The following is a 24,322-nucleotide window of genomic DNA, read 5'->3' as shown; positions in this document are numbered from 1 at the left end:
GCTGCATACTCTAGATCTGGTGCGTGCTCTCCGGATCTATGTGTCTCGCACCGCTGCGATTAGGCGGTGCACCTCTCTTTTTGTGCTAACCACAGGTCGGCGCAAAGGCCTCCCTGCTTCTAAGCCGACCTTAGCCCGTTGGATTCGGTCGACCATTTCGGACGCCTACCAGAGTACTCGGGTGCCTCCCCCGCCGGGGATCAAAGCACACTCGACCAGAGCTGTCTGTGCCTCTTAGGCTTTTAGGCACCAGGCTACGGCTCAACAAGTCTGTCAGGCTGCCACTTGGACTAGCCTGCATACCTTCTCGAAGCACTACCAAGTGCATGCTCTTGCTTCGGCAGATGCGAACTTGGGCAGACCGCATCCTTCAGGCGGCTGTCGCCCATTTGTGAAGTTAGGTTCTGCCTACTTCTTAGTTTTTCTGTTTATTCCCACCCAGGGACTGCTTTGGAACGTCCCAAGGTCTGGGTCTCCCAAAGGAACGATAAGAGAATTTTGTTTACTTACCGTAAATTCTTTTTCTTATAGTTCCGTCTTGGGAGACCCAGCACCCTCCCTGTTGCCTGTTGGCAATTTCCTTGTTCCGCGTGTTATCACCGGCTGTTGTCGTGGACAGAGTCTCCGGTTGTTCCGGCTCTTGCTCTGTTCTACTTGTGGGTGGCTATTCTCCTTCAGCTTTTGCACTAAACTGGCTGGGACTGGCTCACCAGGGGGTGTATAAGCTCAGAGGGAAGAGCTACACTTTTAAGTGTAGTACTTTGTGTGTCCTCCGGAGGCAGAAGCTAAACACCCAAGGTCTGGGTCTCCCAAGACGGAACTATAAGAAAAAGAATTTACGGTAAGTAAACAAAATTCTCTTTTTTGAAGCTCTGCAGGACTGATTATAACATCCCTAGAGTTACTCTACTATGTTGTCGCTTTATAAAGGAGGAGGTTTTGGCTAGTCAGTGGCATTATGTGCCCACAAGCTTTATACCGTTAGTTTGTTGTTTTTTTTACCTTTTTATCCAAAATTGTAATCCATAGGGTAAAAATATAATTCAGTATTCTCTCTTATAGCTTGCTAGATGCATCAATTATGTTTATCAGTTACTTTTGTATTCTGCTACTTGGGTTTTGATTTTTACTTTTATTTTTTTCTCTTTGAATTTCTTACAGAAGTGCCCTTATCTACGATGTGCGAAAGCTGAGCACGAGCGGCACCATGCCAGTGATGAGTTTACTTGGGCACGCAAAAGGCGTCAGTACCGCTTCCTTCTCTCCATGCACAGGCAATCATATTGTTACTGGTGGTACAGATAGAGTCGTAAGGTAAGAATCCTTGACATCTTCACCTTGATATGAAATCCTGAACACTCTTTTTATAATGGGTATTCATTGAGAACTATCATAGACCCTCCATAAGAAAATGGATCAAGAGTCAGAATTCCTGGCTACATGCCTGTAAGTGTTGTGTTGCATTCAAAAGTCCACTCTCCCACGTCTTACAATAATCGATCCCAAAAGATAACTGGTACAAAAGAAAGTTTGAGTAGTTGGCTATTACAACCAATCAGGTTTCACCTTGTTTAGATTTTGTTAAATGAGGAGCAATCTGGCTGCCTTGGGAAATTACAACCTTTTTTTTTTTTTTTTTTTTTTTTTTACTCCAGTCAGCAGCAGGGTCTGACACTGACCTGACAGTATAATGCATTGTGCCAACAATTTGACTAAAGAAAAGCTAAAGTCCCACATAGGGACTAAGTAAAAAGAAAAAAGTAAAAAAAAAAAAATCACAAAATAAAAAACAAGTTAAAAAAAAAATTATACCAAAAATACATTTTTATAAACACAATAAAGTGCACATATTTGGTATCGCCGTGTCCAGAACTACCTAATCTTAGAATGCTGTCAACTATTTAACCCCTTCAGTGAACAGCTTAAAAAAAGAAATGAAAAAATGGGGCAAAACAATGTTTTTTTTATCATAAAAGGTGGAATAAAATGGTATTGCAGAAACGCCATTTTGTCTCACAAAAAAACAAGCCTCCACATAGCTCTGTGAGTAGAAAAAAAGTGTTAAATCTCTGACAATAAGGCGATGCAAAAACAATTATTTTTTTAAATTGTTTTTATTGTGTAAAAGCGAGAAAACAAAAAAAAGATATATAGTATCTCTGTAATCGTACTAACCCAAATAATAAACCTGTTATTACTTTTACCAGCCGGTGAAGTGTTAAAAAAAAATCCCAAAAACTAATTCCTTTATTGCTCGTTCATGTATGTTCATTCTGCCTTCCAAAAATCTGAATAACAACGATCCAAAAATATTATATGGCCGAAAAGTGTACAAATTGAAACGGCAAGTCATCCTGTAAAAAATAATACCTCATATGACTGTCAGCAGATATCTAGAAAACTTATAGCTTTCAATATATGTTGATGGAAAAACTTATTTTTGGGAGGGGGGGTGGTAAAGCATTTTATTGCGATAGCAGCCAAACCTAAAAAACTATAATAATCTGTTATCACTATAATCGCACCACCCCGAAGAAAAGAAACATCTAATCACTTATACCGCATGGCGAACATCATAAAAAATAAAAGCGATGTTTTTGTTTTTTTGTTTTTTTTTGTTTTTTTGACCTGCTGTTGATTTGTTGGTTTCCTACCAAAAATCGTAGTAAGGCTTGGGTCACATTTATCCAGCGCTCTACACTGAGTGTTTACACATGGGTTTACATGTAAATCTCTGAAATATGTGATTCAGATGAAATCCCTGACAGAAGATTCCTGATAATGAGGCAGAGGGAGTCATTTTGGACTGTTTGCACATGATCCGACAGTGTCCGTCTTTTCAGTGGTGCATAAACGTGTGGTCAACCAGTTTTGTACCTTTCTGAAAAGGACACCGCTGAACAGAGGCCAGACTGATTCCAAAGTAAAGGCCCCGTCACACTAAGCAACATCGCTAGCAACATCGCTGCTAACGAACAACTTTTGTGACGTTGCTAGCGATGTTGCTGTGTGTGACATCCAGCAACAACCTGGCCCCTGCTGTGAGGTCGTTGGTTGTTGCTGAATGTCCTGGGCCATTTTTTAGTTGTTGCTGTCCCGCTGTGAAGCACAGATCGCTGTGTGTGACAGCGAGACAGCAACAACTAATGTGCAGGCAGCAGGAGCCGGCTTCTGCGGAGGCTGGTAACCAATGTAAACATCGGGTAACCAAGAAGCCCTGTCCTTGGTTACCCGATATTTACCTTTGTTACCAGCCTCCGCCGCTCTCACTGTCAGTGCCGGCTCCTGCTCTGTGCACATGTAGCTGCAGGACACATCGGGTTAATTAACCCGATGTGTGCTGTAACTAGGAGAGCAAGGAGCCAGCGCTAAGCATTGTGCGCTGCTCCCTGCTCTGTGCACATTTAGCTGCAGCACACATCGGGTAATTAACCCCATGTGTGCTGTAGCTAGGAGAGCAAGGAGCCAGCGCTAAGCGGTGTGCGCTGCTCCCTGCTCTCTGCACATGTAGCTGCAGCACACATCGGGTAATTAACCCGATGTGTGCTGTACTAGGAGAGCAGGGAGCCAGCGCTCAGTGTGCGCTGCTCCCTGCTCTCTGCACGTGTAGCTGCGTGAGCTGGTAACCAAGGTAAATATCGGGTTGGTTACCCGATATTTACCTTAGTTACCAAGCGCAGCATCTTCCACGCGGCGCTGGGGGCTGGTCACTGGTTGCTGGTGAGCTCACCAGCAACTTGTGTAGCCACGCTCCAGCGATCCCTGCCAGGTCAGGTTGCTGGTGGGATCGCTGGAGCGTCGCAGTGTGACATCTCACCAGCAACCTCCTAGCAATTTACCAGCGATCCCTATCGTTGTTGGGATCGCTGGTAAGTTGTTTAGTGTGACTGGACCTTTAGACTACTGCCTCATTATAGTAAATGGATCCATCGGGAGTATCATCTGAATCAGGTCATTTGGAGATTTGGATGGAAACCGCAGTGTAAGTACTCAGCATAGAGTGCACGATAAATATGATCCAATATGTTCGTAAAATGTTCCCAATAAAAGCTTCAACTCAATCAACAAAAAAAGCAAGTCCCCACTCAGGTCCATGTCAAATGGAAATATAGGTGGTTTTCACGTTATTGGTAACAAAAAGGCTCTGGAAAGGTGCTATGGCTCTTCTCTTCAGAAAAACCCGCTCTCCCAAATACAAATGCCTCTCTCCTTCTGAGCCTCACAGTGTGCCTATGCCACGTTTAGAGTCCACGTTTGGCATTCTTGAAGTGAGAAGAACCCGCTTAATTTACAGAGTGCGTGTCTCCAGAAACACAAGCTGAGCACAATGTACTGCCACCACAATGGTAGATTTGCAATTTTCACTGAGCAACTTCCTATGCATGTTTGTTTCTAGAAAACGTCTATGGAGTCAAAATCATCACTACACCTGTATACTTTTTTTTTGGGAGGGGGGGGTGGTAAAGCATTTTATTGCGATAGCAGCCAAACCTAAAAAACTATAATAATCTGTTATCACTATAATCGCACCACCCCGAAGAAAAGAAACATCTAATCACTTATACCGCATGACGAACATCATAAAAAATAAAAGCGATGTTTTTGTTTTTTTGTTTTTTTTTGTTTTTTTGACCTGCTGTTGATTTGTTGGTTTCCTACCAAAAATCGTAGTAAGGCTTGGGTCACATTTATCCAGCGCTCTACACTGAGTGTTCCCCCGTGGTCCCCACATAGCTTTCTCATGAGCCAGATCAGACACCCCCATACTTTGCACTGACGAGGGGCAAGCACCCCGAAACACCGTGTCTACAAATTGGGATTCTGATCTGGCTTATATATCCTGAGTCATATTGCAAAGGATTGTTGAAAATCCACTTGTGACTTTTAGGATCGCTACTTCCAATAGGTGGCGCTGTGCTAGAGTTTGTCTCCTTTACTGGAGAGACAATTTGAATATTTCCTAGAGGGGCGTGGCAGCTATAAGTCCCCTTACCTGGCAGCCAGACTGGCTTGCAAAGTCTCCTTAAGGAGAATAGTGTTCCCCCGTGGTCCCCACATAGCTTTCTCATGAGCCAGATCAGACACCCCCATACTTTGCACTGACGAGGGGCAAGCACCCCGAAACACCGTGTCTGCAAATTGGGATTCTGATCTGGCTTATATATCCTGAGTCATATTGCAAAGGATTGTTGAAAATCCACTTGTGACTTTTAGGATCGCTACTTCCAATAGGTGGCGCTGTGCTAGAGTTTGTCTCCTTTACTGGAGAGACAATTTGTACACCTGTATAGAAATTCCCACATGGGTGTAGTTAACAGAATGAGGTCACTTGTGGGGAATTTCTGCTTTCTGGCACCACAGGGACTCTGTCAATGTGACATGGCAGCTGCAAGCCATAACAGCAAAAGCTATGCAGTAATATGGCGCTTCTTCCCTTTTGAGCTCTGCAATGTGCTGAAAAAGTAATTTGACCACATATGAGGTACTGGTGTACTCAGAAGAAATTGCACAACAAACTTGATTAATTTTTAAAAGGGCCAATAAAAAAAATTTAAGAGTTGGCACTAAAATATCATTTTAGTGAAGAAAATGTCATTTGTTTTATTTACCGCCCAATGGTATAAAATGCTAGTGTTAACATTATCACTGAACCCCTAAATGAATTAGTTGAAGGCTATAGTTTTGTAAAATGGCATGACTTATGGGGGACTCTGCTGTTCTGCAACCCCATGGGCTCTGCCAATGTGAAATGGCACCCACAAACCAAACCATTCAAATAAAAACTAAACTCCAATGTGGCACTCCTTCCTTTATGAGTTTGTACTGTGCTCAAAACGTAGTTTTCAACCACATGTGGGGTATTTATTTTCTCAGAAGAAATTGCACAACAAAATGTATGGTCCATTTTCTCCAGTAAAAATGAAAAAAATGGGCCTAAAGCCTTTTTTTTGGGGGGGGGGGGGGGAATATTTTTTCATGGTTCGTTATAAAATTCTGTAAAGCAACTGTGGGTTTAAGTTTCTCCTTATACCACTAAATAAATTCTTTGAAGGGTGTAGTTTCTGAAATGGGGTCAGTTCTTAGGGGGTTCGACTGTCTAGCCACCTTAGGGGCTTTACAAACGCAACATGGAGTCCGCTATCTCTATTCTAGGCAAATTTGCAGTCCTAAAGTCAAATATTGCTCCTTCTTACCCCGGTCATACACTCAAGCAGCAGTTTTACACCACAGAAATTTATAAACCAAAATGCATGGTCCATTTTCTCCAGTTACCCTGTAAAAATGAAAAATTTGGGGCTTAAGTTATTTTTGTGGGAAAAATTCATGTTTTCCTTTTCACAGTTAAACATTATAAAATTCTGTGAAGCACCTGTGGGTTTACGGTTCTCAATATACCTCTGAATAAATTCCTTGAGTTGAGAGGTGTAGTTTCCAAAATGGGGGTCACTTGTGGGGGTTTCCATGCTTTAAACACATCCGGGGCTCTGCAAACGCCACATGGCATCTGCTAATGATTCCAGCCAAATTTGTGTTCCAAAACACAAATGGCGCTCCTTCCCTTCCAAGCTCTGCCGTGCGCTCAAACAGTAGATTTCCACCTCATGTGAGTTATCGGTGTAGTCAGGAATAATTTCACAATACATTGTATGGTGAATTTTCTTCTGTTACTCTTTTTTGAAAACTAAAAATTTTGGGCTAAAGTAACATTTTTGCTAGAAAAAGTAAAACGTTATTTTTTTTCCTTCCACATTGCTTTAATTCCTGTGAAGCACCGAAGGGATTAATACATTTCTTGGATGTGGTTTTGTGCAGTGTGAGGGTTGCAGTTTTTAGAAAGGGGTCACTTTTGGGTATTTTCTGATACCTAGGTCTCTCAAAGTCACTTCAAATGTGATGTGGTTTCTAAAAAAAAAAAAAAAATTTCTGCAGAAGCTGCTGATGAAGTTTCAACTATTTTGACTTCATAACAAAAAAAATCTTTCAAAAATTGTGCTGATGTAAATTAGACATGTGGGAAATGTTCTTTATTAATGATTTTGTGTGATGTAATTACTGAGTTTTTCCAAAAATAAGACACGGTCTTATACTTTTTTTTTTTTTTTACTCCGAAAAAGTGCTATGGCTTATTTTCGGGTAGGTCTTAATTTTGGGAAAACACGGTTGGGGGTACGTTGACCCCCTCCCTCTCCGCCTTTTGCAGGAGACTCATACTTACCAGACCCTGGAGGTCTGTGTGGCTCCCAGGTTCCCCTGCGACCCTCGGTGCGCGCTCCCAGTAGGTATGCTGTGCGCCATCCTCCCCTGCTTCTGGCCAACATTTACACATACATCAGATCACGCACTCATACTCACACATATCAGATCACACACAATCACACGTCAGATCACATACATAATCACACATCAGATCACACACTCATACTCACACACACGTCAGATCACACACAATCACACATCAGATCACATACATAATCACACATCAGATCACACACACACACTCGCCACGTCCAGCGATACGCATTGCTTCCGGCCAGCAGGGGAAGATAGCCCTGTCCAGAAGAAAAAAACAGGCTCTGACGCAAAAAGTTTAATGTACATAATTTTAATAAATGGTTTTGATGCTAAAGTGTGATCTTATTTTGTCTTAGGATTTTTAGATTTAAAGACATGGAGAACCCGTATCCTGTCAAGTCCATTGGGTAATGTATGAGCCTTCACTATGCTCACTAATAGGATGCCAGCAAAATATGGGGGTGTTAACATTGAATGGAAGAGTATTTTTGGACACAGTAGAATGTAGGTTATAGGCCACCATTAGAGCTCAGAACTACTCAAAAAAGGTTTGTTTTTGTTTTTTTTTCGTTTTTATTTTTTTATTGCAATGGTTTTGAGCACACTAAATAAAAAAAAAAACTGGGGAGATTTTCACTTGTTCTCTCATCTTTCCTTTACTCCTTCTCACTTGCTGATTACCTATTAAGGAGTACAGGACTGATGTAAGGTAGTATGGCTGATGGTAAACCTACGAGGAGAGAGAGAATCACGTGTGAAAGGGTAGTATAGATGTGTTATAAGCAGGGAAACTGAGCAAATGTAAAGGTCGGAGAGACTTTAGCTTAAACATTAAATTTTTCTTTTTCCTTCTAAGAGTCATAATTTTTTATATTTTTTTTTTAGTCGACGTAGACTTATGAGGGCTCGTTTTTTGTGGACAAGTATTAGTTGTGAATGAGGCCATTCATTTCACCACTGAAAAAATGATTTTTTTTTTGTCTCCACTTTTTCAGACCATTAACTATTTTTGTCATTAAAGCTGCATAAGGGCTTTTTCTTTGCTTTTTTTTTTTTAGTGTGAACTGGTGTTTTTATTGATACTATTTATTTTGAGGTACATGAGCTGTTTTGGTGACTTTATATTGCATTTTTTGAGAGCGGAATAAGACTGAAAATGGCAATTTGGGTTTTCTTTGTCGCTCCATTGGGAGACCCAGACAATTGGGTGTATAGCTTCTGCCTCCGGAGGCCACACAAAGTATTACACTTTAAAAAGTGTAATCCCTCCCCTCTGCCTATACACCCTCCCGTGCATCACGGGCTCCTCAGTTTTATGCTTTGTGTGGAAGGAGGCACACATCCACTCATGCATTCTCAGACTTAATTATGTCGGTTGGAAGAAAAGAGGACCCCCACGGGGCCCCCGGCATGTTCCCTTCTCACCCCACTATTTCGTCGGTGCTGTTAAGGTTGAGGTACCCATTGCGGGTACAAAGGCCGGAGCCTCATGCCGTTTTCCTTCACCATCCCTTAGTGGCTCTGGGAGAAGTGGGATCCTGACCGGTCATCCATTCACTGGGACCGAGCTCCCTCCGCAGCCCCTGTGGGAATCTGCTGGACAGGAGTCTATTCATCCTCAGGGACCGGGCCCTGCAACTCTAACGTACTCTGTGTCCCCATGGGGATTGTGCATGGAGCGCCTTCTTCCCGGACGCTGCAGGAGCTGCTGATTTGTGAAGACCGGCGGACTTCCGCGCCGACCGCGCCTGCTTGTCGGCCACGGTCTTAAATTTAGTCCCCGGCTTCATCGCGGCCTAGTAGCAAAAATCCCGCCCCCGGGCCTGCCTGTCAGGGGTAAGGGCGGGACGGCCGGCCTGACGTCTGCTGTGAGGGCCGGAGCATCCTGTATGTTTCCTCCCCCCTCACTGATCACTGTGGGGACCCCAGATTCCCGCACTTTTCTAGCACCGCCCACGGCTCCACTCCTCCCCTGAGAGCTCCGGCAGCCATGTTTTTGGCATTCTGCCGGTGGAGGATTATCAGGGAAGAGCTCTGCAGTTCTGGGAGACCTAAAGTGGGCTTTACACGCTACGACATCGCTAATGCAGAGTCGTTGGGGTCACGGAATTCGTGACGCACATCCGGCCGCATTAGCGATGCCGTTGCGCGTGACATCGATTAGCGATTTTGCATCGTTGCAAAACAGTGCAAAATCGCTAATCGGCGACACGGGGGTCCATTCCCAATTATCGTTACTTCAGCAGTAACGAGGTTGTTCGTCGTTCCTGCGGCATCACCCATCGCTGCGTGTGACGCCGCAGGAGCGAGGAAGCTCTCCCTACCTGCCTCCCGGCCGCTATGTGGAAGGAAGGAGGTGGGCGGGATGTTACGTCCCGCTCATCTCCGCCCCTCCGCTGCGATTGGGCGGCGGTTCAGTGACGTCGCTGTGACGCCGCACGGACCGCCCCCTTAGAAAGGAGGCGGTTCGCCGGTCACAGCGACGTCGCCGGACAGGTAAGCATGTGTGACGGCTCTGGGCGATGTTGTGCGGCACGGGCAGCGATATGCCCGTGTCGCGCAACAGATGGGGGCGGGTACGCACACTAGCGATATCGGGACCGATATCGCAGTGTGTAAAGTAGCCTTAAGGCAGGGAATCTGGAGGACACACACTCCGCTTTTTAGCGGTCGGTAAGCCACACCGGTCACCCGGTGCTGGTCCCCCCCATGGTGCCGGAATAGATACGTATTTATATACATATTTCTGTTCGGTCGGGCTGTATACCCCTTCCCATATACCCTCAGTGATCACTCTCCTAGGAGACAACAGCATGTCGTCCACAAGGAGCAAAGGTGCTAAGGCACAGGGTTTTTTTGCGACCTGTACCTCTTGTGCGGCTATGTTACCTGCGGGTTCCACCTACCCTCACTGTGAGCAATGCTCGACCCCTGTTTCGCTTGCTCAGCCGGAGCCTCGGTCACTAGTGGGCCCCTCGGCTCAGGTAGACCCCCCTGCTCCCCCTGTCCAGGCGGCAGGGACAGAGTTTGCTGCGTTTGCTGAGAAACTCTGAGTCACTTTCACAATCCATGGCTCAGTCTATGGACAAATGGTCTGCCAAGCTGCTAGAAGCTTTGCAGTCCAGACCGGTCCTTACACAGGCCCCGGTCCCCGTTAGCTCGTCGCCTCCAGGCCCCTCTCGGTCCGCGCCGCAGCGCGCTCCCAGGTTGGGTCCTAGGTCCCACGTGGAGGACTCCTGCCCGGACCTCAGTCCCAGACCGACTAAGCGGGCCCGCTGGGAATCTTCCCCGACTTCTTCACGCTGCTCGGGTTCCCAGCTCGAGGACTCTCTAAAGGACGAGGCGGACGTTGCAGCTCAGGGCTCTGAACCTGACGTTGCCCTCAATCTTGATACACCTGAAGGGGACGCCTTAGTAAATGATCTTATCTCATCCATTAACCAGGTGTTGGATCTCTCTCCCCCGCCTCCACCTGTAGAGGAGTCGGCGTCTCAGCAGGAGAAACACCAGTTTCGGTTCCCCAAACGTACACGCAGTGCGTTCTTCGATCACTCTAACTTCAGAGATGCTGTCCAGAAGCCCAGAGCGGTTCCGGACAAGCGCTTTGCTAAGCGCCTTACTGACACACGTTACCCCTTCCCCTCTGACGTAGTTAAGGGTTGGGCTCAGTGTCCCAAGGTGGATCCTCCAGTCTCTAGATTGGCGGCTAGTTCTGTGGTATCGGTGGCAGATGGCTCATCGCTAAAGGATGCCACTGACAGGCAGATAGAGCTCCTGGTGAAATCCATCTATGAAGCCACGGGCGCGTCTTTTGCCCCGGCCTTGCAGCCGTGTGGGCACTACAAGCTATCTCAGCTTGTCTGGCTGAGATTAATGTGGTCACACGTAATTCTGCTCCGCAGGTTGCGTCTTTGACCTCTCAGGCGTCAGCCTTTTCATCCTACGCCATGAACGCAGTCCTAGATTCTGCTAGCCGTACAGCGGTGGCATCCGCTAATTCTGTGGCAGTCCGCAGGGCCATGTGGCTGCGCGAATGGAAGGCAGACTCGGCCTCCAAGAGGTTCTTAACCGGTTTGCCGTTTTCTGGCGACCGATTGTTTGGCGAACGATTGGATGAGATTATTAAGGAATCCAAGGGAAAGGACTCCTCCTTACCCCAGTCCAAACCTAAGAGACCTCAGCAACTGAAAATTCAATCGAGGTTTCGGTCCTTTCGTCCCTCTGCCAAGTCCCAATCCGCTTCGTCCAGCAGGCCGGAGAAAGGCCAGAGGAACTCCTATGCGTGGCGGTCTAAGTCACGCCCCCAAAAGGCCGCCGGAGGCGCTGCCTCCAAGGCGGCCTCCTCATGACTCTCGGCATCCCCGAACCGCATCCTCGGTCGGTGGCAGGCTCTCCCGCTTTTGCGACGCCTGGTGGCCACATGTTCAAGACCGATGGGTGAGAGACATTCTGTCTCACGGTTACAGGATAGAGTTCAGCTCTCGTCCTGCGGCTCGTTTCTTCAGAACCTCTCCGCCCCCCGCTCGGGCCGACGCACTTTTTCAGGCAGTGGTCACTCTGAAGACAGAAGGAGTTGTGATCCCTGTTCCCCCTCAGGAACATGGTCGCGGCTTTTACTCCAACTTGTTCGTGGTGCCAAAGAAGGACGGATCATTCCGTCCCGTTCTGGACCTCAAACTGCTCAACAGACATGTGAGCACCAGACGGTTTCGGATGGAATCTCTCCGCTCGGTCATCGCCTCGATGTCACAAGGAGACTTCCTAGCATCGATCGACATCAAGGATGCTTATCTCCATGTGCCGATCGCACCCGAACATCAACGCTTCTTGCGTTTCGCCATCGGGGACGAACACCTTCAGTTCGTGGCATTGCCTTTCGGCCTGGCGACAGCCCCACGGGTGTTCACCAAAGTCATGGCATCCGTTGTGGCGGTCCTACACTCTCAGGGCCACTCGGTGATTCCCTACTTAGACGATCTCCTAGTCAGGGCACCTTCTCGGGTGGCGTGTCAACACAGCCTTACAGTCGCTCTGGCGACTCTCCAGCAGTTCGGGTGGATAATCAACTTCCCAAAATCCCAGTTGACACCGACCCAATCACTGACTTACCTCGGGATGGAGTTTCATACACAGTCAGCGGTAATCAAGCTACCGCTGGACAAACAGCTTTCCCTGCAGGCAGGGGTGCAATCTCTTCTTCGGGGTCAGTCATACCCCTTGAGGCGCCTCATGCACTTCCTGGGGAAGATGTTGGCAGCAATGGAGGCAGTGCTGTTCGCGCAATTCCATCTGCGGCCACTCCAATGGGACATTAAGGAATAACGTTTGGAACTCCATTCTATGTCTGAACTGGGTGCAAAAAACCTAAAAAACATCACTATGGGGAGATAAGGTATGCACACCAGTGACTATGGAAGGGGAATACATGGAATAGCAGAAACTGCTGTGTGAATACTGACATGAAAAATTCAATAGCTATTTGTAAGAATGAAATGTGAAAAATGGAACCTGCATTACTGCCATGAATATATGAATAAAGAGAAATTTAGCTACTGAATTGATCAATGCAGAAGAGCCCCAACACTACGCCAAAGTATTTCTCTACGTTGGGGTCCCTAGCTTGTGTGTGTCCTCTCATGCAGTTAAAAAACTTACCGTGTATGGGACGCTGAGACCCAGGCTATATATGCGTATAATGTGGATTGGCAATAGGTGTGTATGGGGAGGGTTCACAAACGAAAAACTACTAACATTAAGGAATAACGTTTGGAACTCCATTCTATGTCTGAACTGGGTGCAAAAAACCTAAAAAACATCACTATGGGGAGATAAGGTATGCACACCAGTGACTATGGAAGGGGAATACATGGAATAGCAGAAACTGCTGTGTGAATACTGACATGAAAAATTCAATAGCTATTTGTAAGAATGAAATGTGAAAAATGGAACCTGCATTACTGCCATGAATATATGAATAAAGAGAAATTTAGCTACTGAATTGATCAATGCAGAAGAGCCCCAACACTACGCCAAAGTATTTCTCTACGTTGGGGTCCCTAGCTTGTGTGTGTCCTCTCATGCAGTTAAAAAACTTACCGTGTATGGGACGCTGAGACCCAGGCTATATATGCGTATAATGTGGATTGGCAATAGGTGTGTATGGGGAGGGTTCACAAACGAAAAACTACTAACATTAAGGAATAACGTTTGGAACTCCATTCTATGTCTGAACTGGGTGCAAAAAACCTAAAAAACATCACTATGGGGAGATAAGGTATGCACACCAGTGACTATGGAAGGGGAATACATGGAATAGCAGAAACTGCTGTGTGAATACTGACATGAAAAATTCAATAGCTATTTGTAAGAATGAAATGTGAAAAATGGAACCTGCATTACTGCCATGAATATATGAATAAAGAGAAATTTAGCTACTGAATTGATCAATGCAGAAGAGCCCCAACACTACGCCAAAGTATTTCTCTACGTTGGGGTCCCTAGCTTGTGTGTGTCCTCTCATGCAGTTAAAAAACTTACCGTGTATGGGACGCTGAGACCCAGGCTATATATGCGTATAATGTGGATTGGCAATAGGTGTGTATGGGGAGGGTTCACAAACGAAAAACTACTAACATTAAGGAATAACGTTTGGAACTCCATTCTATGTCTGAACTGGGTGCAAAAAACCTAAAAAACATCACTATGGGGAGATAAGGTATGCACACCAGTGACTATGGAAGGGGAATACATGGAATAGCAGAAACTGCTGTGTGAATACTGACATGAAAAATTCAATAGCTATTTGTAAGAATGAAATGTGAAAAATGGAACCTGCATTACTGCCATGAATATATGAATAAAGAGAAATTTAGCTACTGAATTGATCAATGCAGAAGAGCCCCAACACTACGCCAAAGTATTTCTCTACGTTGGGGTCCCTAGCTTGTGTGTGTCCTCTCATGCAGTTAAAAAACTTACCGTGTATGGGACGCTGAGACCCAGGCTATATATGCGTATAATGTGGATTGGCAATAGGTGTGTATGGGGAGGGTTCACAAACGAAAAACTACTAACATTAAGGAATAACGTTTGGAACTCCATTCTATGTCTGAACTGGGTGCAAAAAACCTAAAAAACATCACTATGGGGAGATAAGGTATGCACACCAGTGACTATGGAAGGGGAATACATGGAATAGCAGAAACTGCTGTGTGAATACTGACATGAAAAATTCAATAGCTATTTGTAAGAATGAAATGTGAAAAATGGAACCTCCATTACTGCCATGAATATATGAATAAAGAGAAATTTAGCTACTGAATTGATCAATGCAGAAGAGCCCCAACACTACGCCAAAGTATTTCTCTACGTTGGGGTCCCTAGCTTGTGTGTGTCCTCTCATGCAGTTAAAAAACTTACCGTGTATGGGACGCTGAGACCCAGGCTATATATGCGTATAATGTGGATTGGCAATAGGTGTGTATGGGGAGGGTTCACAAACGAAAAACTACTAACATTAAGGAATAACGTTTGGAACTCCATTCTATGTCTGAACTGGGTGCAAAAAACCTAAAAAACATCACTATGGGGAGATAAGGTATGCACACCAGTGACTATGGAAGGGGAATACATGGAATAGCAGAAACTGCTGTGTGAATACTGACATGAAAAATTCAATAGCTATTTGTAAGAATGAAATGTGAAAAATGGAACCTGCATTACTGCCATGAATATATGAATAAAGAGAAATTTAGCTACTGAATTGATCAATGCAGAAGAGCCCCAACACTACGCCAAAGTATTTCTCTACGTTGGGGTCCCTAGCTTGTGTGTGTCCTCTCATGCAGTTAAAAAACTTACCGTGTATGGGACGCTGAGACCCAGGCTATATATGCGTATAATGTGGATTGGCAATAGGTGTGTATGGGGAGGGTTCACAAACGAAAAACTACTAACATTAAGGAATAACGTTTGGAACTCCATTCTATGTCTGAACTGGGTGCAAAAAACCTAAAAAACATCACTATGGGGAGATAAGGTATGCACACCAGTGACTATGGAAGGGGAATACATGGAATAGCAGAAACTGCTGTGTGAATACTGACATGAAAAATTCAATAGCTATTTGTAAGAATGAAATGTGAAAAATGGAACCTGCATTACTGCCATGAATATATGAATAAAGAGAAATTTAGCTACTGAATTGATCAATGCAGAAGAGCCCCAACACTACGCCAAAGTATTTCTCTACGTTGGGGTCCCTAGCTTGTGTGTGTCCTCTCATGCAGTTAAAAAACTTACCGTGTATGGGACGCTGAGACCCAGGCTATATATGCGTATAATGTGGATTGGCAATAGGTGTGTATGGGGAGGGTTCACAAACGAAAAACTACTAACATTAAGGAATAACGTTTGGAACTCCATTCTATGTCTGAACTGGGTGCAAAAAACCTAAAAAACATCACTATGGGGAGATAAGGTATGCACACCAGTGACTATGGAAGGGGAATACATGGAATAGCAGAAACTGCTGTGTGAATACTGACATGAAAAATTCAATAGCTATTTGTAAGAATGAAATGTGAAAAATGGAACCTGCATTACTGCCATGAATATATGAATAAAGAGAAATTTAGCTACTGAATTGATCAATGCAGAAGAGCCCCAACACTACGCCAAAGTATTTCTCTACGTTGGGGTCCCTAGCTTTTGTGTGTCCTCTCATGCAGTTCAGACATAGAATGGAGTTCCAAACGTTATTCCTTAATGTTAGTAGTTTTTCGTTTGTGAACCCTCCCCATACACACCTATTGCCAATCCACATTATACGCATATATAGCCTGGGTCTCAGCGTCCCATACACGGTAAGTTTTTTAACTGCATGAGAGGACACACACAAGCTAGGGACCCCAACGTAGAGAAATACTTTGGCGTAGTGTTGGGGCTCTTCTGCATTGATCAATTCAGTAGCTAAATTTCTCTTTATTCATATATTCATGGCAGTAATGCAGGTTCCATTTTTCACATTTCATTCTTACAAATAGCTATTGAATTTTTCATGTCAGTATTCACACAGCAGTTTCTGCTATTCCATGTATTCCCCTTCCATAGTCACTGGTGTGCATACCTTATCTCCCCATAGTGATGTTTTTTAGGTTTTTTGCACCCAGTTCAGACATAGAATGGAGTTCCAAACGTTATTCCTTAATGTTAGTAGTTTTTCGTTTGTGAACCCTCCCCATACACACCTATTGCCAATCCACATTATACGCATATATAGCCTGGGTCTCAGCGTCCCATACACGGTAAGTTTTTTAACTGCATGAGAGGACACACACAAGCTAGGGACCCCAACGTAGAGAAATACTTTGGCGTAGTGTTGGGGCTCTTCTGCATTGATCAATTCAGTAGCTAAATTTCTCTTTATTCATATATTCATGGCAGTAATGCAGGTTCCATTTTTCACATTTCATTCTTACAAATAGCTATTGAATTTTTCATGTCAGTATTCACACAGCAGTTTCTGCTATTCCATGTATTCCCCTTCCATAGTCACTGGTGTGCATACCTTATCTCCCCATACTCCAATGGGACATTCTCCGCAAATGGGACAGGAGGTCGACTTCCCTCGACAGGAACGTCTCTGTCCCTTGCAACCAAGACGTCTCTTCAGTGGTGGCTCCTTCCCAATTCTCTATCGCAAGGAAGATCCTTCCTACCCCCAACCTGGGCTGTGGTCACCACGGACGCGAGCCTGTCAGGGTGGGGAGCGGTTTTCCTCCACCACAGGGCTCAGGGAACCTGGACTCCGGTAGAGTCCTCCCTTCAGATCAATGTTCTGGAGATTAGGGCAGTGTATCTGGCCCTATTGGCTTTCCATCGGTGGCTGGAGGGCAGACAGATCCGTATACAGTCGGACAACGCCACTGCCGTCGCATACATCAACTACCAGGGCGGCACGCGCAGTCGTCATGCCTTCTAGGAAGTCAGGCGGATTCTGCAGTGGGTGGAAGCCACAGCCTCCACGATCTCCGCAGTTTACATCCCGGGCGTAGAAAACTGGGAAGCAGATTTTCTCAGTCGTCAGGGCATGGACGCGGGGGAATGGTCTCTGCACCCAGACGTGTTTCGAGAGATCTGTCGCCGCTGGGGAACGCCGGACGTCGATCTCATGGCGTCACGACACAACAACAAGGTCCCGGCCTTCATGGCACGGTCTCAGGATCACAGAGCTCTGGCGGCGGACGCATTAGTTCAGGATTGGTCGCAGTTTCGACTGCCTTATGTATTTCCTCCTCTGGCGATGCTGCCCAGAGTGTTACGCAAGATCAGGTCCGACTGTCGTCGCGCCATTCTCGTCGCTCCAGATTGGCCGAGGCGATCGTGGTACCCAGATCTGTGGCATCTCACGGTGGGTCAACCGTGGGCGCTTCCAGACCGCCCAGACTTGCTGTCACAAGGGCCGTTTTTCCATCTGAATTCTGTGGCCCTCAACCTGACTGTGTGGCCATTGAGTCCTGGCTCCTAGCGTCTTCAGGATTATTTCAGGATGTAATTGCCACTATGAGACAGGCCAGGAAACCAACGTCCGCCAAGATCTATTACAGATCTTGGCGGATCTTCTTATCCTGGTGCTCTGATAATGGTTTTTCTCCCTGGCCGTTTGCCTTACCCACTTTTCTTTCATTCCTTCAATCCGGAATGGACAAGGGTTTGTCACTCGGCTCTCTCAAGGGACAAGTATCGGCGCTCTCCGTATTTTTTCAAAAGCGCCTGGCCAGGCTTCCGCAGGTCCGCACGTTCCTGCAGGGAGTTTGCCACATAGTCCCACCTTACAAGCGTCCGCTGGAACCCTGGGATCTTAACAGGGTGCTAACGGCTCTTCAGAAACCACCTTTCGAGCCGCTGCGGGATGTCTCTTTATCACGTCTTTCGCAGAAGGTGGCATTTCTAGTGGCAGTTACATCACTCCGAAGAGTGTCTGAGCTAGCAGCGCTATCATGCAAAGCCCCCTTCCTGGTGTTTCACCAGGATAAGGTGGTTCTGCGTCCGGTCCCGGAATTTCTCCCTAAGGTGGTATCCCCTTTTCATCTCAATCAGGATATCTCCTTGCCTTCATTTTGCCCTAATCCAATTCACCAATGTGAAAAGGATTTGCACTCTTTGGATCTGGTGAGAGCACTCCGGTTCTACGTGTCTCGCACGGCGCCCCTGCGTCGTTCAGATGCGCTCTTTGTCCTTGTCGCTGGCCAGCGTAAGGGTTCGCAGGCTTCCAAGTCAACCTTGGCTCGGTGGATCAAGGAACCGATTCTTGAAGCCTACCGTTCTTCTGGTCTTCCGATTCCTTCAGGGCTAAAAGCCCATTCTACCAGAGCCGTGGGTGCGTCCTGGGCATTGCGGCACCGGGCTACGGCTCAGCAGGTGTGTCAGGCAGCTACCTGGTCTAGTCTGCACACTTTCACGAAACACTATCAGGTGCATACCTATGCTTCGGCAGACGCCAGTCTAGGTAGGCGAGTCCTTCAGGCGGCGGTTGCCCACCTGTAAGAGGGGGCCGTTTCGGCTCTTTTTATTGAGGTATTCTTTTACCCACCCAGGGACTGCTCTTGGACGTCCCAATTGTTTGGGTCTCCCAATGGAGCGACAAAGAAGAAGGGAATTTTGTTTACTTACCGTAAATTCCTTTTCTTCTAGCTCCTATTGGGAGACCCAGCACCCGCCCCTGTTCCCTTCGGGCTGGTTGTTCTTTTGTGTACACATGTTGTTCATGTTGAATTGTTCTTTTGGTTCATGGTTCAGTTCTCCGAACATCCTTCGGATTGAATTTACCTTAAACCAATTTATAAGTTTCCTCCTTCCTGCTTTTGCACCAAAACTGAGGAGCCCGTGATGCACGGGAGGGTGTATAGGCAGAGGGGAGGGGTTACACTTTTTAAAGTGTAATACTTTGTGTGGCCTCCGGAGGCAGAAGCTATACGCCCAATTGTCTGGGTCTCCCAATAGGAGCTAGAAGAAAAAGAATTTACGGTAAGTAAACAAAATTCCCTTCTTTTTGGGGCACTTCACAGCATATTTCACACAGGTTAACATTAGGGATGTTTATGGTTTTTGGCTGAAATTTCAGGATGATTCTAAAAATGCACTCTAACCTTTTCAGGTGAACTTAATGTGACCTTCTCTGGACTTGCCCATACACATGTCCAACTGTTCAATGCTTCACTACTTTTTGCACAACTTGCTGATCTTTAATAAGGAGCTTAATGGCAAAATTCACAACAGGTTTTTGATCCATAAAATGCCCAATACATTTTGAGGTTCAAGTAGAATTGATATTTGAACAGTCCTCTTTATCATGCTGCTCACATTTTGACATCATGAGAACAAGATGACACCTAACAATTGATCAACAGTAACTCATCATTGCAATGATTCTAGCAGGATGTTCTCAGATGGAAGTGACCACTGAGCGAGCTTAGAGGGTCATCAGCAGGTTGCAACAGATATACAGAGAGACTGGAAGAGTCACAAAAAGGCAGAGAAGTGGACGTCTTTTGGCCACATCCCACACTGATGACGCTTCATTGTGAACAATACCCTACGGAACTGGATGATGAATGCCACATAACTCCATGCACATTAAAGGGAGGTGAGAGGCACCCAAGTGTCACGTCAGCCCATTCAAAACAGATTACATCAAGTGTGGTCTGTGTGCTAGATGACCTGCAAGGGTATCTGACCACAGCACCAGGCATAGGCTTCAGTGAGCCTCAGTGCTGTTCACTGATGAAAGACAATTTACACTGAGCATAAATAATGGCCGTAAATTATGTTGGAGACGTCAAGGAAAGTGCTCTGCATCAGCCACTGTCGTCACCAGATGAGCCTTTGATGGTGTTAGTGGGGTCAGGTGTGTCTAGTCAATACAGAACTGCCCTACACTTTGACCGCTACAGTGACTGCTCCTACTACTGGAATAACATAATTAATCCAATTATTGTGCCTCTGCATGAACAACACAGATCTAATTTCATCTCCTTGGACGACAATGCTCCAACTCATCTAGGTCACATCATTAGGGAACGGCTGCTGGAGACTGGGGACATCAAATGGAGTGGGCTGCACTTTCTTCAGACCTGAAACCCATAGAAAAGCTATGGGATCAGCTGAGTGTCAGTGTTTCGAGGCTCGTAACTCTGTACCCAGGAACCTCAATAACCTGAGGACCACCCTACAAGAATAGTAGATGGCATACCTCAACAGACAATAACTCCACTTGTAAACAGCAGGACACATCATTGTCAAGCTGTAATTGACGCTCAAGGTCACATAACCAGTTAAATACCCACTACTGTTCTTGACTTTTGTTTGAGATTATAAAATCACTGTTGCACGCGTCTATTTAAATGCAATACATTCATGATAAAATATCACTGTAGCATGAAGGTTTTATGTTTTCCATAAAGTTCACCCAAAAGTCAATAATATAGTAAGATGATTAATTAAATTTGGATGAAAATATATTTTTAGATTCCTTGTCTTATACATTAAAAAAGATAAAAATAAAAGTGTAATGATAGTATTGGGTCAGATAATAACCTCACCAAACTCCTCTTCCTCAGATTTATCGGCTCTACCACAGCGGGCCTCATTCCTACTTTCTGGGACCCGAAACAAGAAAACTGCTTTGGACAAGGCCTCAAATCAAGTCATTATTTAAATATGTTTAACGTTAAAGGAGAAGTTGTGCACCAGGTTATCAGACCGCCTACCTTCCCTCAGAATTGTGTCTATGCCTTTCATCCCACTAGAGACCTGATGGTTTCAGGGTCAATACGGGGAACTGTGTGTGTGTGGAGAAACAAACTGGATGCACATGAAGAAAATTAATCTTTTGAAAAACGTTAACATTATAGACTACAAGGTAACAGATTTGAGGACTTTTATTGCTTTTTGCGCTTTGGCCTTGTTGCGCAGGCCCATATTAACTGTTTCATCCCTTTTCACAGAGGAGGGGAGAGATGGAAGGAAGTAATGCTGCAGGACAGGATTAGACTTCACATGGCTTGTCTGAAGTTTGCAACTTGAGAAATTCATAACTTTACTACTCACCCTATAAACAGCTCTGATTATAGATCTGCCTTATTTTTCTTTTGTCGAAGTGCAGCAATAGAGTAAATTCTCATGCACAAGTGAACATTCCCTTTAACCCCTTACCAACATATGACATACTACTGGTACATGATATGTCGGCCCCCTGCTTTGGGGGTTCACAAAGTGAGTCAAAATCTTTGCCAACAGATTATTGTAGTAATGTTCATGCATCATCTGCCGATAACAGCTGCTTGGGGTGCTGATGTGATGCCATGACCGCCATGGGTCTGCTGAAGACCCCCGTGCCTATTGTGATTTTTGTAAATATTAAGCATTACTTTGGTATTGCTGTATATAGCACAATTAAATTATCTCAGGTTAAAGTCACCCAAGGAAAGCTAAGCAATACAGTAACATTTTAAAAAAAAAAGTTTTAAAAACAAAACAAGTTCAACCTTTAAAAAGGTTAAATGTTTACCAGCAATGTGGGTTTTTTTTTGTTTGTTTGTTTTTTTTCTTCTTCTTCTTTCTCTAAATTTAGAAATCTATATTTTTTGGGACCACTTCACATCTAAAGTGACTTTGAGGAGCTTAAATACCAGAAAGCCCACAAACAAGACCTCATTTTAAAAACCCACCCCTTAAAGACTTAACTGCATTCAAAATATTTAATCCTGCACGTGATTCCCATTATTTAACCCCTTAACGACCCATGACGTACTGGGTACATCATGGATCGTGCGCCGTTAAGCCCCGCCCCCTGCCGCGGGCAGGCGGCGATCCGCGCACATATCAGCTGTTTTCAACAGCTGACATGTGTGCCTGCTAGCCGCGGGTGGAATCTCTTCCACCCGCGGCCATTAACCCCTTACATCTCGCTGCCAAAATCTGGCAGCGATATGTATATGCACGCCGCCATGACAGTCACTTACCCCGCCCCCACCGGAAGTCACGTGACATGATCACGTGACTTTCGGTGGTTGCCATGGTAGCACAGGGTCATGTGATGCCGCCTGTAGCTAACATGACTCGCTTCCTCTCAATGCCGGAATACAGCCGGCATTGAAAGTAAAGCACCAAATCTTCAGTTCTCAGCTCTGTAGCTGAGATCTGCAGATAGTGCAGAGCGATCGGATTGCTGATCGCTATAGCCCCCTAGGGGGACTAGTAAAAGAAAAAAAAAAAGTAAAAAAAAGTATTTAAAAAAAAAAATAAAAAAACCTAAAAGTTCAAATCACCCCCCTTTTCACCCCATTGAAAATTAAAGGGTTTTTAAAAAAATATACAAATATTTGGTATCGCCGCGTTCAGAAATGCCCGATCTATCAAAATATAAAATCAATTAATCTGATCAGTAAATGGCGTAGCGGCAAAAAAATTCCAAACGCCAAAATTACATTTTTGGTCGCCGCAAATTTTGCGCAAAATGCAATAACAGGCGATCAAAACGTAGCATCTGCGCAAAAATGGTACCGTTAAAAACGTCAGGTCGAGACGCAAAAAATAAGCAGTCACTGAGCCTCAGATCCCGAAAAATGAGAACGCTACGGGTTTTGGAAAATGGCGCAAAATGTGCGCCACTTTTTTTGGACCAGCTTGTGAATTTTTTTAACACTTTAGACACAAGCCTATACATGTTTGGTGTCTACAAACTCGCACTGACCTGAGGCATCACATAGATACATCGGTTTTATCATATAGTGAACACAGTGAATAAAATATCCCAAAAACTATTGCACGATCACACTTTTTTTTTGCAATTTTTCCGCACTTTGAATTTTTTTGCCGTTTTCCAGTACACTATATGGTAAAACTTTTGGATTCATTTAAAAGTACAACTCGTCCCGCAAAAAACAAGGCCTTACATGGCAAGATTGATGGAAAAATAAAAATGTTACGGCTCTCGGAAGAAGGGGAGCAAAAACGGAAAGTGCCCGGGGGCTGAAGGGGTTAATGCGAGCTGGAAGAAAAAAATGAAAAACTATATATATATTTACTTATTTTTCATTTTCACAAGGATAACGGGAGAAAATGGACCCCACAATATGTTGTGCAATTTTTCCCAAGTCAAGGGATACCCCATATGTGATTATAAACTACCGTTTGGACACATGGCAGGACTGGGAAGGGAAGGAGCACTATTTGATTTATGCAGCTAAAATTTGACTGGAATAGGTTGTAGACACCATGTCTCATTTGCAGGGCCCCCAAGGTGACAAAGCAGCAGAAACACCTCCATAAGTGACCCCATTTTGAGAACTACACCACTTGAGGAACTTATCTAGGGGTGCAATAGCATTTTCTTTATCGTTCCTTTGGGAGACCCAGACCATGGGTGTTTAGCTTCTGCCTCCGGAGGACACACAAAGTACTACACTTAAAAGTGTAGCTCCTCCCTCTGAGCTTATACACCCCCTGGTAGCCAGTCCTAGCCAGTTTATCGCTTTGTGTTCAGGAGGTCATACATCCACACATGCATTCTCATCTGATTTGTTTGACTTTTGGAAAGAGTTTGAAGAAAAGCGGGTCCATGTCTGGACTCCCGGCATGTCCCTTCTCACCCCACTGTGTCGGCGGTGTTGTTAAGGTTGATTTACAAGGCTGAAGCCTTACATGCCGCGCTCCTTCACCATCCCTTCTGGGCTCTGACTTGAAGTGGGAGCCAGCACGGTCTCCATGCCTGGCAGGAGTCCATCCACAGCCCCTTGAGGATTCTGTTGGACCGGAGCACTCTTTCCCAGGGACATGGCCCTGCGTCTCAGCAGCTAAGTACCTGAGACGTTTATGTTGGGGGTCCCGGTTCTTTATTGTATGGGGTGAGTATGCTGTATGTGATTGTTTTTAACTTTTCCGGCGGGTTCTCCAGCTTTTGCCAGAGAACCGCGCCGATGGTGCCTGCTTGTCAGCCTCGCCGATTAAATTTAGGCCCCGGCTTCGC

General features: G+C 45.2%; 1 protein-coding gene across 3 annotated transcripts in view; it reads left to right on the top strand.

The window, feature by feature from the left end:
* Positions 1-21,377, top strand: part of WDR76 (WD repeat domain 76) — a 175,960-nt gene extending 154,583 nt beyond the window's left edge. For 2 of the 3 annotated variants that reach the window (XM_075346103.1, XM_075346101.1), the window contains exons 14-16: positions 1,162-1,314; positions 7,650-7,700; positions 20,913-21,377. In XM_075346103.1, coding sequence (XP_075202218.1) covers positions 1,162-1,314; positions 7,650-7,700; positions 20,913-21,180 — 472 coding nt within the window. In that variant the 3' untranslated portion in view covers positions 21,181-21,377. The remainder of the gene's footprint in view (positions 1-1,161; positions 1,315-7,649; positions 7,701-20,912) is intronic. The other variant, XM_075346102.1, reaches the window with a different exon arrangement.
* The last annotated feature ends 2,945 nt before the right edge of the window (positions 21,378-24,322 follow it).

This window comes from Anomaloglossus baeobatrachus, chromosome 4, assembly GCF_048569485.1.
Source record: "Anomaloglossus baeobatrachus isolate aAnoBae1 chromosome 4, aAnoBae1.hap1, whole genome shotgun sequence".
Taxonomy (NCBI): domain Eukaryota; kingdom Metazoa; phylum Chordata; class Amphibia; order Anura; family Aromobatidae; genus Anomaloglossus; species Anomaloglossus baeobatrachus.
Note: the sequence above shows the minus strand (reverse complement) of the source record. Positions and strands in the feature narration are given on the sequence as shown.